Raw genomic sequence first — 14,296 nt, forward strand, 5'->3', positions numbered from 1 at the left:
TATATGTGAGTATAAGAGATACGTCCACGAAAATATAAAAATAAATTCTACAGAGTTTTAACACTGCTGTCAAGAAAAAAAAATCTTTACATGTGGTTGGATATTAAAAATTTTACATAATTTTTTCTTGGCATGATTTTACTTTGTATGCTCCGTTGTGAATTGGCCCAATACCAAACATTCGGCCACAATCTGTCTGAATATTCGGTGTTCGGCCAAATAACTAGGGATCATGCCAAATAAAATCATGACAAGAAGTTTGCATGTAAAGCTTTCAATAGCCAACTAAATGTAAAGATTTTTTTTTTTTTTTTTTTTTGCCGGCACTGTATACAAGTTTTGTTTCCGAAATTTTTGACACATGGAACTTTCGTATTGCGGGCAGATATCAAGATTGAGATATTGATATCAAGTCTGAAGTATAATTCTTGCTACACTCTCTAAAACATTTAGCGAATTATCTTAGAAAATGCGGTTGTGATCTTTGGGAGTAAATCTTGCAAATCATGTGGCCCAAGGGGCACGATCTCACGATTTTTGATGTATCACCATAAAACGTCGCTTGGAGCTAGGTCATGAGAGTGTGGTGGCCGCGGAAGGAGGTGAAGGTCGTCATCATAACTTCGTCAAATCCAACGGCAAGGAAGCTCGCTGTTGCGGAAAAAGGGAATGTCTGTCGATAATGAGAGGTACGCCATCTTTTAGGAAAATGAACGACCATTGATCGTGAAATGTTACAGAGAGTGAAATAAGAATTAGACTTTGAGCTTGTTTTCTATCGCATCGCGAAAGTTTTACATATTGAATATTTGTGGAAGAAAACTTGAATAGTTTCTTTCTAAAGTAGTCAACGTTGTTGCTGTATTGGTAACATGTTTATTTAATAAACTTTTCAAGCCCTGGAGGGAAATGCCGCATTGCCTTTCCACTTCGCGGCCCCTCTCGTCACCTCTTACAGCACCCTACAGTCCCACGGATCCCAATGTGAGAACCCTTGACCTAAAAGTCTAGTACCATACGCAACTGCAAATTATAAGTATATATTTTATCAGTACATGAGTTTCAAAATAAACGAGCTGATGTGTGAATCACATGACTTCCTTTTACACCAATTTAATGTAATTTCCTCATTATTGGAAAATTTAATATAATTCAATAGTTAATTCCCTGAATATCACCACAAGTGGTCAATTTTGAACCAGATTTTTTTTAAAAATTGCCAAATTTGTCGCTAGGTTGGTGACAAAACTTGTCGACCAAAAGACTGGCGATATATCGCCAAGTATCCGCCAAATTAAAACACTGCTAGTGTTTGCATCGAAATTAACAATGGTTTCCCCACAAAAAGATGTGAGACACCCCCTTTGGAACATCCGAATGCAACCAAAAAAGGAGGTGCACAACTAGATCCCACTAGGAGTCTAAGTACCTAATTTCAACTTTCCAGGACATACCGTTCTTGAGTTATGCGACATACATACGCACATACACACATCCGCACATATGCACATACATACCTACGTACATACGGACGTCACGAGAAAAGTCGCTGTAATTAACTCGGGGAATGTCAAAATGTATATTTGGGGTGTCTATACGTTTTTAGGCACTTATCCGCGAGTGGTCGGGTTGAAAAAAAGACTCAACATTAATTCGGGAGTGAGAAAAATGGAAATTAAGGCCGAATTTTGAGCGAAAATTTTTTTGCGAATACAATATTTCCTTTTTTGTAAAAGGAAGTAAAAAGGTGCTAGAATATACAATATACAGCAGAAAAACACATAAAATAAAATAGGAGTGTGCTTGATTAACAGGTAGGCGACCAATAACACAAGATGAAAACTTTCAGTTGCGTAATCACGAAAAAGGGAAAAATCAATGACAGCAGGTGTATAATTTTTGATTTTAAGTAAATAGGTAATATTATTAAAAACTGAATACATACGTCTACTTTCACGCCTTGTAAAGGAAAAAATTGTCCTGGAGGTTTGTCGGTGGGTACGTATCGGAAAAATTCCACGTCATCTCTGTACCATTTGATGGAGTATAGCGTGTCACCTTCCAGGTCATAACCGCACGTTAATCTGGTGCCTTGACCTCTAGATACTTTGTCAGGAACTTCTAGGGATATGAGTCTAAGGCTGACTGCACCTTGAATGAGACAATCAAATTAGTTTCTTGGTAATCCAGAAAGTGATCAAGTGATCAATGTAATAATCGATGAATTAACTATCCTAATGTAGAAATAAATACAAATTTAAGCAGGATATTTTTATAGTATTGTTTTTATCTTGCAACTGAAGAAAAATGAGCATACTGACAGCTCTAGCATATTACAGCAACGTAATTTCTGGAACAGAGTCTATGTTTTTCTTTTCAAATATGCATTTATTAAAGTTAAAAATAAGAAAATACAGCGATGTAGGGGAAATTGGAGTCAAGTGAAATAACGTGGCAGAATAAAATGGTTAAATATGATCACAGTTTGCAGCATTACCTATCTATAAATAGTATAATGATCTTAAATATTAACAGCTCTAAAGATCAATGAAAATAATAATACAGGTCATTTTCAAAATATGATACAAATAACAAAACAATGTTTGTTATAGGTCGTGTTGTGATCAACTAATAATAATTTAAACATTAAAGCATTAAAAAATGTTATTACAAAAACTCCAGTTTTCAATTTTCACAATGACCGCTCCTAAACACCGTCGGAGATTACTATATTTATTGGACTGCCATAGCTAAATAGTGTTTTTGACCACAACTATGAAAACATATCACTGGTGGCGACATCTAACGTAAGAGTAGAGAATCTCAGGGGAACGAAATAATTAGTAAATGGGTGTAAAATTGCATAATTAGAAAATATCTCTGCCCATTTCTTTTTCAAGCCTATTTCAGCGTTGTGAAATCAAGTAAATGTAAATTAAATACAATTGTATACACAACATGCAACACAGAACATACACACGTACATGTGCCCATATACAGGGTGATTCTGAACTCTTGGGCTAATTTTTAAGGGATGATAGTACACATAAGGACAAAAAATATAACGGCAAAAATAAGGGTCCCAAACGTCTTCCGAAGGAGATAGGGGCTAATAAAGTTTCGGGTCCAAAATTTCAAATGATCATAAAAAAACGGAAAAATCGGTCGATTCGTTTGCAGTTTTAGCTAAAATTATTATGTTTATCAGTATTTTCTTGAAAAGGTTTTTTGAAGATGTAGTTTAAAAAATGCTGATGGAGGGCGGTTTAGACTTTGGTATAACGAACAACTATTTTTATCGCTACTTTTGAATCTCATTAGTTATTCAATTCATTCATCATTTTTTTTCTAAAGCTTGGACTTAAATTTAAATTTTCAGTTAAAAATTAGAATCATTGGGCCTGATTAAGTTGCGCAAACTGAACTGTGTTCAGAAGTTAAAATACACTCTGTCACAAAAAATACATTAATCCAGAAGAAAACAAGCGATCTTCACGAAACTTAAAATGGATGTGGCCAATGACAAGATAAGGGAATGATTACAAATTCAGAACAAATGATTGTTTTATAAGGAATTTATGACACAATAAAGCTTACAAAACCATAAGTTGTATAGTCTCCTCTAGCGGCTGTACAAGACAAAACACGGCGTAATACGAAGTGAAATGGGATAGCTGTGACCATTAAGACTAAATCGGGATTCATCGTTAAAGATAACATGCCTCCAGTCTGTCACAACCCAGCTAATCAAGTGCAGCGAAAATCCAATCGACGAAAACCCAATCCATCGCATTGAACGCCGGTTCGAAATACCAGCGTCTTTCAGTCTACTCAGGATTTTTTTTCTTGTTACAATTAGTTTCTTGGAAGGTTTTTAACGGCATGGAGCTAATGTTAGCGACCTTGTTGATACGGTAGTAGCCGCTCTTATGATATGCAATCTTCGCGCTCAATTCTGTTTCTAGAATGCCTTAACCAACCGCAATGGAGTTATTCATTTTTTTTTACCTACACTAAGCTATTAACAAATCGCTCCGACTGAGGTGACGGCAAATACGCGCGTAACACCAACCTACTCCGCCGAGACTTACTGTACGACCCTTTAAGAAGTCCAACAACTGTTCGTATAGCTCTAAAAGGTCGTCATAGTCACAATACGTCCTTTCAACTCGACAGTTTCGTTTGAAGTGCCCTTTGACACAAGCTTTCAAAATTTCAATCGTATCTATTTGCGCATCTTAAATGCGCATAGCGCGCTTACCCTTTCACCTTTGGCGTCGAAATTTAAATCAACCTTACGAAAATAAAATCTTACCAAACTACATTCCTGCCGAGTGTGTTGGTTCCAGCTCAATTTCTTCTTGATGCATACATGTTTTTGTGACAAAGTTTATTTCAACTTTTGAAGGCAGTTCAGTTTTCATTACTTAATCACTCCCAACGATTCAGATTTTTAGCTCAATATTTAAGTTTAAGTTCAAACATCAGAAAACATTTAATGATATTCAAAAATAGCGGTAAAAATAGTTGTTCGTTGCTCCAAAGTCTAAAGCAACCTCTATCGACATTTGTGAAACTACATCTTCTAAGTTTATCTTTATGAAAATACTGAGAAAAAAAATAATTTTAGCGAAAACCGCAAACGAATCGACGAATTTTTCCGTTTTTTTATGATCATTTGAAATTTTGAACCCTAAACTTTAATAGCGCCTATCTCCTTCGAAAGACGTTTGGGACCCTTATTTTTGCCATTATATTTTTTGTCCACATGTGTACTGACACCCCTTAAAGTTTTGCCCAATAGTTCAGAAACACCCTGTATATTTGTATTACAGTGACCGCCGCTTATATGAATCACGTTTGTTCTAAACAGTTTTGATTCCATAAAGCAGCTGAGCTTCTGATTTAATAAAGCGGCTTCTTCGAAAAAGCTGGATTATATTCTGTTTCCGACAATTTGATTCATTAAAGCGGTTGATTCAATTAACCACTGATTCAATTAACCGCCGTCCACTATACTAGGAAATATCCATGTGTTTTTATATTCTTTAGAGGATTTCATTTTAACGGAAAAGTTTATTGCTTATTCCGTTCGTTATAAAAATTTTCATTTAGAGATAACGTTTTGTTTATCTTCTGCTTGAAGCAGGTAATTCTAATTATGAAATGAGCAGAATGGCCCTGCAATGAAAAAGGGAGAACCGTCTAATGTTTTAACAATTAGCTCCAAGGTGAAATCTTCATTAGTGTTGCAAATGCCTCTTCGCTGCATTCGCTATTGCCTTGAAATTTTAAATGCAAAGTGTGTAAGGCTTTATGCATGATTCAAGAGGAAGTTGCGATAGGAAGGAACTTGTTCTCCGTCAAATGCCGCTTGGGAAGGTACTGTCTCTCTCAATTAGTAACTAATCTTTGGAGTATTTGTGTATTTATATGTACTGTAAAGATATAGCGTTAAGGAGAGAAATTATGTATTGAAAGTTTTCATTATAAGGAACGCAAACTGAATTGTGTAGCTCTAAAATGAATTTTGCGCTTGTGGTTTCATGTATAAATAAAAAAATCAAATTGATTATTGAATTAGTATACTTTTGAGGTAATATATGTTGCATTATGAGTTTTACATAACAGAAAGTTTACAGAACCTGGATACTAGGGTGGTTCAAAAAACTTAATTTCAGCTAGAGTTCAGGACACTCCCTAGTTGTTTTATACTTACTAGTAGTATTATGCTGCAAAAGTTTTAGCTCCTTACTCAAATATTAAGACGGTGCTCACAAATGCCACAAATAGAGAAATATTTAATTTCCTCAGCTGTTTTTATTTTGTAAATAATTGTTTTATTGCAACGTATATGCATGTTTTAGTGTATATTATAATATGTAGCATTGTTTTTTCAGTTCGATGTATTTTTAACCCCCTCCCCATGCTATTGAAGTTTAGGGGGGGGGTTGAGCACCCTCTTTCAGTTGAAATAGGAAGCTAAAATTCTTCCAGTATATTGCTATCCACAAATCTAAGAATATTGAGGTGTGTCCATCTAGGAAAAACTTTTTTTTACATGTATTTTTAAACCACCCTACTGGATACATTATTTTGTTTTCTCGGTAACGCAAAAAACTTAAAAGTTAGCTTTGCAAGGAGCAAGACGTGATTATCTTAAAAAAGAAGATATTTCTTCTGGGAAAAGAAGTTAATAAATTGAAAGGATAATGTCAGCTTTCCTTCGATTTTGGAGCAATTAGTGTCATTTAATGTCTTTGTGACTTGCTTTGTTAAAGACATCTCAAAAGCGCTAAAACGTGTATTTTGTTGTCTCGTAACTGCCAAATCTATTTTATTTTTATAAAAGTTTTTTTTTTCTTTTCTTAAACTTATTTAAAATCAATCACATTTTTACCAGAATTAACATTTATGACACATGTTTCATAATATTATTGTTGAAATATGAATATCATGAGTTTTGAGTTAGAATTTTGGGATGTTCCAAGGAGTGAGTAGTTTTTAAAGCATACATTAGTAATGCAGTAGTTCTACAGATATAAATGGAAAATATGCTTTAAAAATACGTATAAAGTTTGAAAATAAGTGCATTTCGATAGTTGTTTGTTATTGGTAGCAATTTAAAACTTTAAAATACATATTGTGCATATTTTTTGCTATTTTTGACCAAACTTAGGACATATTTTGTGATAGTAGGTGACCTACCATCACCTCAGAGCAATAGAAAGACGTCTACGTTTCGAAATAACAGTAAGATATCCTGCTGTTGCTTCAGGATGAGGATATGTAATAATGTTAAATTATATTTAACTAGTAAATAGATTTAAAGATAAAAGTATTATCACGATTTTGTAAAAGTTCATACTTAAAAAAACAAAGATAATTTAATGTTTTCTAATTAGGTCTTTGTTTTATCTACTGGTTTCTTTTGACTTTAATGCTGCAATTAAAACTGAAAAAAATTGTTATTTAGTATTTAGTTTTTCACCTTGAGTGAACCTCAATTACACTATTTCTTTTAATAAACCGAGATCAATAAATGATATAGTTTAATATTTCTGCAGTACAAATGGTAAATATATTGCAAACACTTTTCTCGGATTTACATGCATATGAGAAAACATCCAATGGTTGAATTAGAACAAGGATTATAAAATAAACATAAACAGGAGAAAAAATATTATGACCATTAAACCATACAATAGTGTAAATGTAAATAAGTGGAAATAAATGAGCATAGTAAAATATGTTTTTGGACGCATAAATTATGAGCCCTCATGACCCTTTATTGAAACATGATGTTTGTCTAAAATATACGAAAAATCGCCAAAATTAGCGAGAGTGAGTATGACAGACATATTTCACGCACTTTACAGATTGATTCAACTGCAGACAGTAAAATCGTCGGCGTGAAACTGGTACCTTTAATTTCTCGCCAACGTTTTCAATTTGGCGTTTTTCTTTCATTTTCGGCAGATTTCAAGACTTTATAGCATGCTTACGTTGGCAGGAAAGCAAAAAAGTTTGACTTTAGAAAATGTCTCAATGAGCTTTTTCTATTGCTACTTATTTTTTGTTTGTATAAGTACACTATTTGTGCAATTCCCTGGTCGGAGTCTGAGACAGAAATATAACATAACAATGAAATAGCATTCAACTAATTAAAAATCCAAAAACGAAAAAAAAATTAATTTATTTATTTATCTATTTTTATTTATTTTATTTTATTTTATTTTTTTGGTATCAGGTAAAAGAAAGAGCGGGTAAAGAACTTAATCAGATTTATTTCTCACAACAAAAGACTAAGTATCAAACATAAACCTCACAAGGTAATGCGAACATAAACAAAGTTCTGAATGCGTTTATATTAAAATTAAAATACATTTCTATAATTGGGGGGAGGGGGTAACCACACGAAAAGTTTGTTTGAGAGAAATGTATTTTGTTTTAAATTAAGGAATTATTTCGAATTACATTTCTATAAGGGATTAAGTGTTATTTAACGCATGGGTTCTAATATTTTTCATTTGAATATTACATAGAAACTTCTGATGTACAATAGTTTCAGGGAAGTAATTTGGATCTTCAACTGTAAAAAATGGATACATTTTTTGGGGAATATTTACGATGTATTAGGGCATTTTCATTCGTATATTAATAAGTTTATCATGAAAATAATTGACCATTCCTACATTTAAGAAGTACGTGAAATGCTGACATAATTGTTAGCTCACTGCTTATGCTTCTAGTTTTATCTGGTAATGAGCTTTGTTCAAAACGGTCTCTCGCGCAAACAAAACCAACGAAACGTATGAACTATGCTTTGAGAAGGTTATAACTATTTAAACGTTTTTGAATTAATTTGTCTATATCTTTGTTTTAAAGGCAAATTTATGGCAGACTATGACCGTTGCAAGTATGCAAGGAATAAATAGGTTACGTAAACCTGAGAGAAAGCTTAAGAAATAAATAATGTGGGGAAATGACATCAAAATCAATCTTTGCTTTGCAGGCAGAGGGCAATGTCAGCGGTAGATAAAATCATATAAATGTTCATCGATTCATCTGACCTAAATGATAAAGAACTTGGCACAATAACAAATAATGATAGATAGAAAATATTTCACGAAAACAGAGTGTTAGCTACCTTTACGCACATATCTTACGTAAGCATAAGTAAGCTTTTTTTTCTTTTATGACTATTGTATTTTTTAAACAAAGGATCTCACTTCAGAAATTTTTGAAATATATGTTTCAAAGCAAAATATAACACAAATTTAAATGTATTTCAACACATGTTTCCATGCATTGCAGACCATGTAAATTTGACGATTGTTTGAAATTCGCACCATCTAATGCATAAAAAAAACTTCGTTGAGGAAAAAACTGTATACTATGTGTTGTATTATACATTAAAGTATAATAATAGTCGTATACATAATTGATGCAGTGAGAAACAAATACATGCAAGTGGACTTTTTCAAACTTCGAGAAAAACACGTTTAAAGTTCAGATCAGGTAGGCTATCATTCATTTTTTTTAAACTAATCGTGCCGTCACACACCTCAACTACTAGCACCATCTCTTGCCTTAAAACACAGAAGAGGTTCTCCTACTATGTAGACTGATTATTTCCAAATTTTAAATTTTAGCACTTACAGCCCTTTATTTCTATCTGCCTTAAGTATTCTTCTTTTATTAGATGAATATTACACATTAAACAACTTAAAAAACAAAATAAGTGAATGGTACATAGTTTTGAGGTGTACCCAACATGCCATCCCAATTATGTAAATATGAAAACAATAATATCGAAATGATCACCAAAAGTGTGTTTTTTTTTAAATATTTAAACCATTACCGGGATCAAGTATAGTTTTAAAATTTAGTATGCTCCCATTTATCTTTAAACAATAATATTCAATTTAATTTTATCGATTATTATTTCTACAAAACTTGATATGGGAGACAGTAAAAGAGTTTTAATCATCACGCATCAGTTTCCCTCGAAAGTTGCTGACTTCAAAAGGTTTTGCGATAATAACTGCCTATCTTGAGGGCATATAACCAATCGATCAATTCCGACCCTAGTTAGCTACGATTAATCACCTTGGCACTTGAACTATTTACAAACTTCCTACCTTTCTGTCTATATGAAGCATCAGTACTTCATTTTTTGTCAATACTATTCCCATTAATTTCCAAAAGATTTTTTTTCCCATATCCATCAGAAGAAGCATTTTTCCATTCAAGAATGAACATTAATTTAATGCTCGAATTTTACGTCCGTTACTTTAAGGATTTTCATCAATTAGTTTCCTCGTGTTCAACGAATAAATCTCTGCTATGAAAAAGAGATAAAGAGTTTCCGTTTCTCAAAGTGGATTTTAATATGATTAAAGCTTTTGAAGATCTTTTTCGTATTATTCTTCGATACTTTCCTTTGATTTGTCAATTTTGCAAGGTTTGTGAAATTGAGAAAAGTCATTAAAGAACAGTCGTCGGATTCTAAAATGTTTCTTTGATTCAAATGCTTTATATTATTTCGATTGGGCATTATTATTACGGAATTACATTTTACACGATGCATATACATTTCTCAATTAATTTGTCAATTTCGTAAAACTGAGCTGAATCTTCAAATAATTTAAAAATTTGATATTGATATTTCCTTTTTTGTAGCAGTAGAATAGTTGAACACATTCGTTAAAGAAAAACAGCTATAATACATCAGAATTTGTATGTTACTTAAATTTATCAGTCATTGAATTAAGCAGATGAAGAAACGTTAACAAACAACTGCAGATTTGGGTTACTGATATGGGCATTTATTTGATAAATTTGCATTTCAGGATAGTTAAAAAGATAGGATACTAATATATTAATAAAATATTTATATACATATACAGGGTGTTCCGTTTTAACCTGCAAAACATTTATTTTCGCAACCATTAGTCCTAGATGTATACTTCCAGTTGTAAAAGTGTTCAAAATCAGATGCAGGGTTAAGATATTGAAAGTTTGAAGTGAAAATAAAAATGAGTCAAAAAATACAAAATTTAACTTATGTTTAGGGAAATAATCTCCATTAAAAAATAATTCCAACACAAAAAGTTTGAAAGTAGTACGACCAATATTCACCGAGATAAGAAACGCAGCGTTTTGTGACTTATACCACTTTTCACTCGCCGTCAATAACACCTTTTGGGGGAAAATATAGTAGCTAACAAGTGTTTAAAATTAGACGTGTGCATAGTGTGTGGTTTTTCAAATTATTTGAGGTTTTGTAGTGTGCTTTTGCGTATCCCGACATAACATTTGCATTCATTTTTGAATAGCAATTCAAAATATAAATAACTTGTTTTTCTTACTTTGACGATCTGTCATTCTTCTGAAAGAGCGATAAGTTCCAATCTCATCTTCTGTATGGTCCCTTAAAACTTTAAACTGGAATATCTCCTTGAGTTTTGGTCCCACAAATGTCAAGTGTTTTGTGTTAGTAATAGTTTTCAATGGAGATTATTTCTCTAATAATTAGTTAGGGGACCTAGGGCTCGTATAAAAAGTTAAATTTTGTATTTTTTTGATCCATTTTTGTTTTTGCTTCAAACTTTCAATATCGTAACTCTGCAATTGATTTTGAACATTTTTGCGATTTTAAGTATACGTCTAGGACTAGCGGTTGCGAAAATAAAGGTCTTGCAGGTTAAAACGGAACACCATGTACATATATATGTGTGTGTGTGACACGTGAACCTACTTAATAGAAGAATATTCATAAATTACTTATATTTTCATGTTTTGGCATATTTTCAACTAAAGAAATAGAGGAAAAGACTCAGCAGATGAACAGATACTCCTCTATGATTAGGATGAATATGTATGTCTGTTAAATTTTAAATGACATTTTTAAGCTACCAGGGTTTTTGCCAGCTTAACACTTTCATTTGCTTTTTTTTTAATAATTTGCTACAATCAAGGATACTTATTAAAGTCTCAGAATACGGTTATACAGGGTGCGGAGAAAGTTCCCACAATTTTATTAGGTATTTCAATAGGCTGTAACTAACACATAATTCAACAAATCAACAAGTTAAAGCAATAAAAAATCTTTACTGAAACAATAACAACAACATTAAACAAAAAAAATTATAACAATTGTTCAAAATTGGCTCCATGGGCTTCAATACATGTACGGAGCCGCAGTCTGAAATTGCCGACGGTGCTCGCGCACGCATCCACCGTTATCTCATTCCAGGCATTTTGCGGTGGTTGGACGACCCCTCCGTGGACGGTCGGCTGTCCCTCCAGTCTCCTTGTAGCGTTTCACACAGCGTCATAGACTGTTTTACTCTTGAATCCAGTCGTTCGAATAATATCGGCATTTTTCATTCCCTTTTTTCATTCCTTTCATGTGTAATTCAGCGACAGTAACACGCATATTTTCACAATTCTTAGCTCACTAACTCAATGAACTAACAAAGAACAAATGATTAAAACTCAAATACTTTTAATGCCAAAAAACAATATCTGCCAAAGAAATCGCCAACATACGATTTTAATGTCAAAAGAACGTTTTAAACAAAATTGTGGGAATTTTCTCCGCACCCTGTATACCATTGACTTGTCCTTATTGAATTTTAGTAAAATTGAGAGATTTCGACGAAACGCACAGGGGGAGGAAGTCGACATTTCTCTTAGATTTCAGGTCTTCATTATTTTTATGAAATCTGACCAGATCTACTGAAAGACAAGACTCATATACAGCATAAAATAATATTTGGTTTCCTCAATTAAAAATATTTGAATTTATTTAGTGAATTAAATTACTGAAGAAATAAAGACAGTAATACGTTTAACCATTTTGCCTCACCGCGGAGCAAATGAACTTTTTTCCCCCTTAGTTATTGTTATTATTATTATTATTGTTATTTTTATTATTATTATTATTATTATTTTGAATTTTGTAAACCCTTTTTTTTTCTGAGCTGCAATAGCTCATTTTTGTATTCGTTGTTAAAAGATAATTAAAAAAACAAATAAGCAAACAGCTACTTTTTCATCACGCACACTGCAAAAAATGTTGATGAATATATTTCTACTACAAAAATCAGCGGGCGTCAATCGGTGGGTGTATAATCTCATTTCATCGAGAGAGAAAAAGTGAGTTTAGATTGGATCCAGGTAGTGAGATAATTGTAATTTTTTGAGAACCACAAGCGCCCATTATCACCTTTGTACAACTTTATTTAGAGGAGAGATCTTAGTTAAAACGTTAATCTTAGGGGTTATTCCCTTGATCGGAAACTTCAGAACGCTTCTGCCAGATTGCAGATAATTCTTTTCTCTACTTCAAGCAAAAATTTGGGGGTAAAGTTGATCTTGGACTGGTTAAAAGGAAAAGTGTTAAAGTGCCGTGGTGAAAAATGGTATTAATTACTCTGCTGCAGGTAGCAAGGTGAGGCGAAAGGTTCGACCAACCCTTGCAAGCAGCCGTATTACAACAATCAGCGAGTGTCTATGTGTCTACATTTATTCTCAATTCCTCAAAATAAGCAGGGCGTTTAGAGTTCAACCAGGCATCGAAGAAAACTCTTGCAAGTTGGACGAGCCGCCGTTGCCGCCAAAAAGAGGGCAAAGACTCCGAATTACGGAACGAAGGCACCTTCCGTAACACATACCTTCTACAGGCGGGTTGACCGAGTCACACTGGTGATTGGTAAATTAAAATTATTGTGACACTTCGCCTTTCTTTAAAAAGGTACTGAGTTGCACAATATGAACAGTGGTTTTTACATTGTTTAAAAATCACGTTCACACACACACACAAGCAGTGTTTTTCTATTTTGACAACGTAAGGCTTAATACTTTCCCGATTCATTAAACAGCAAATATTGACCAAATGCATTTTGGTTACATATTCTGCATAAAACTTTTTTTTAATTGGAAAAAAAAATAAAACGAGCTGATGTGTGCATCACATGACTTCCTTTTACACCAATTTAATGCTATTTCCCTATTATTGCAATTTTAATGGGATTCTCTCTCTAACTCTTTAAATATCACTAGCAATGGCCACATTGAAAGCAGATTAAAAAAAAAAAAAAAAAATCGCCAAATTTTTCGCCAAGTTGGCGACAAAACTTGGCAACCAAAAGACTGGCGATATATCGCCAAGTGACCGCCAAATTATAACACCACTTGAGTTTGCATCGAAATTAACAATGATTTCCCCCCAAAAAGGTGCAAAAGACCCCTTTAGAAACACCCGAATGCAACCAAAATAGGAGGTGCACAACTAGACCCCACTACGAGTCTATGTACCAAATTTCAACTTTCTAGGACATACCATTTTTGAGTTATGCGAGATACATACGCACATACGCACATACGCACATACACACATACGCACATACATACAGACGTCACGAGAAAAGTCGTTGTAATTACCTCGGTGATGGTCAAAATGGATATTTCGCGTGTCTATACATTCTTAGGCACTTTTCCGCATGTGGTCGAATCGAAAAAAAAACTCAACATTCATTTGGGGGTGAGCAAAATGGAAATTAAGGGCGATTTTTGAGTGAAAATTTTTTCGCGAATACAATACTTCCTTTTTTGTAAAAGGAAGTAAAAATACCGTTTTGTAATACGTTTTTACTCTGTTTGTAAATACAGAATATATTCACAATTTTTACGAGATGTTCAAAAAAGGTAATCTTCGCCAATTTGTTCTATGTTAATACAAAAATATGACATTGTCTATATTAATTGTAGGTAATGGAAATGAAAA

The 14,296-nt window shown here is 33.2% G+C and overlaps 1 protein-coding gene across 2 annotated transcripts in view; it reads right to left on the minus strand.

Annotated features, from left to right (window-relative positions):
• LOC129231253 (uncharacterized) overlaps positions 1-14,296 on the minus strand; it is a 352,203-nt gene that overhangs the window by 15,647 nt on the left and 322,260 nt on the right. For both annotated transcript variants that reach the window (XM_054865532.1, XM_054865531.1), the window contains one exon: positions 1,946-2,151. In XM_054865532.1, coding sequence (XP_054721507.1) covers positions 1,946-2,151 — 206 coding nt within the window. The remainder of the gene's footprint in view (positions 1-1,945; positions 2,152-14,296) is intronic.

Source organism: Uloborus diversus, chromosome 10, assembly GCF_026930045.1.
Source record: "Uloborus diversus isolate 005 chromosome 10, Udiv.v.3.1, whole genome shotgun sequence".
Taxonomy (NCBI): domain Eukaryota; kingdom Metazoa; phylum Arthropoda; class Arachnida; order Araneae; family Uloboridae; genus Uloborus; species Uloborus diversus.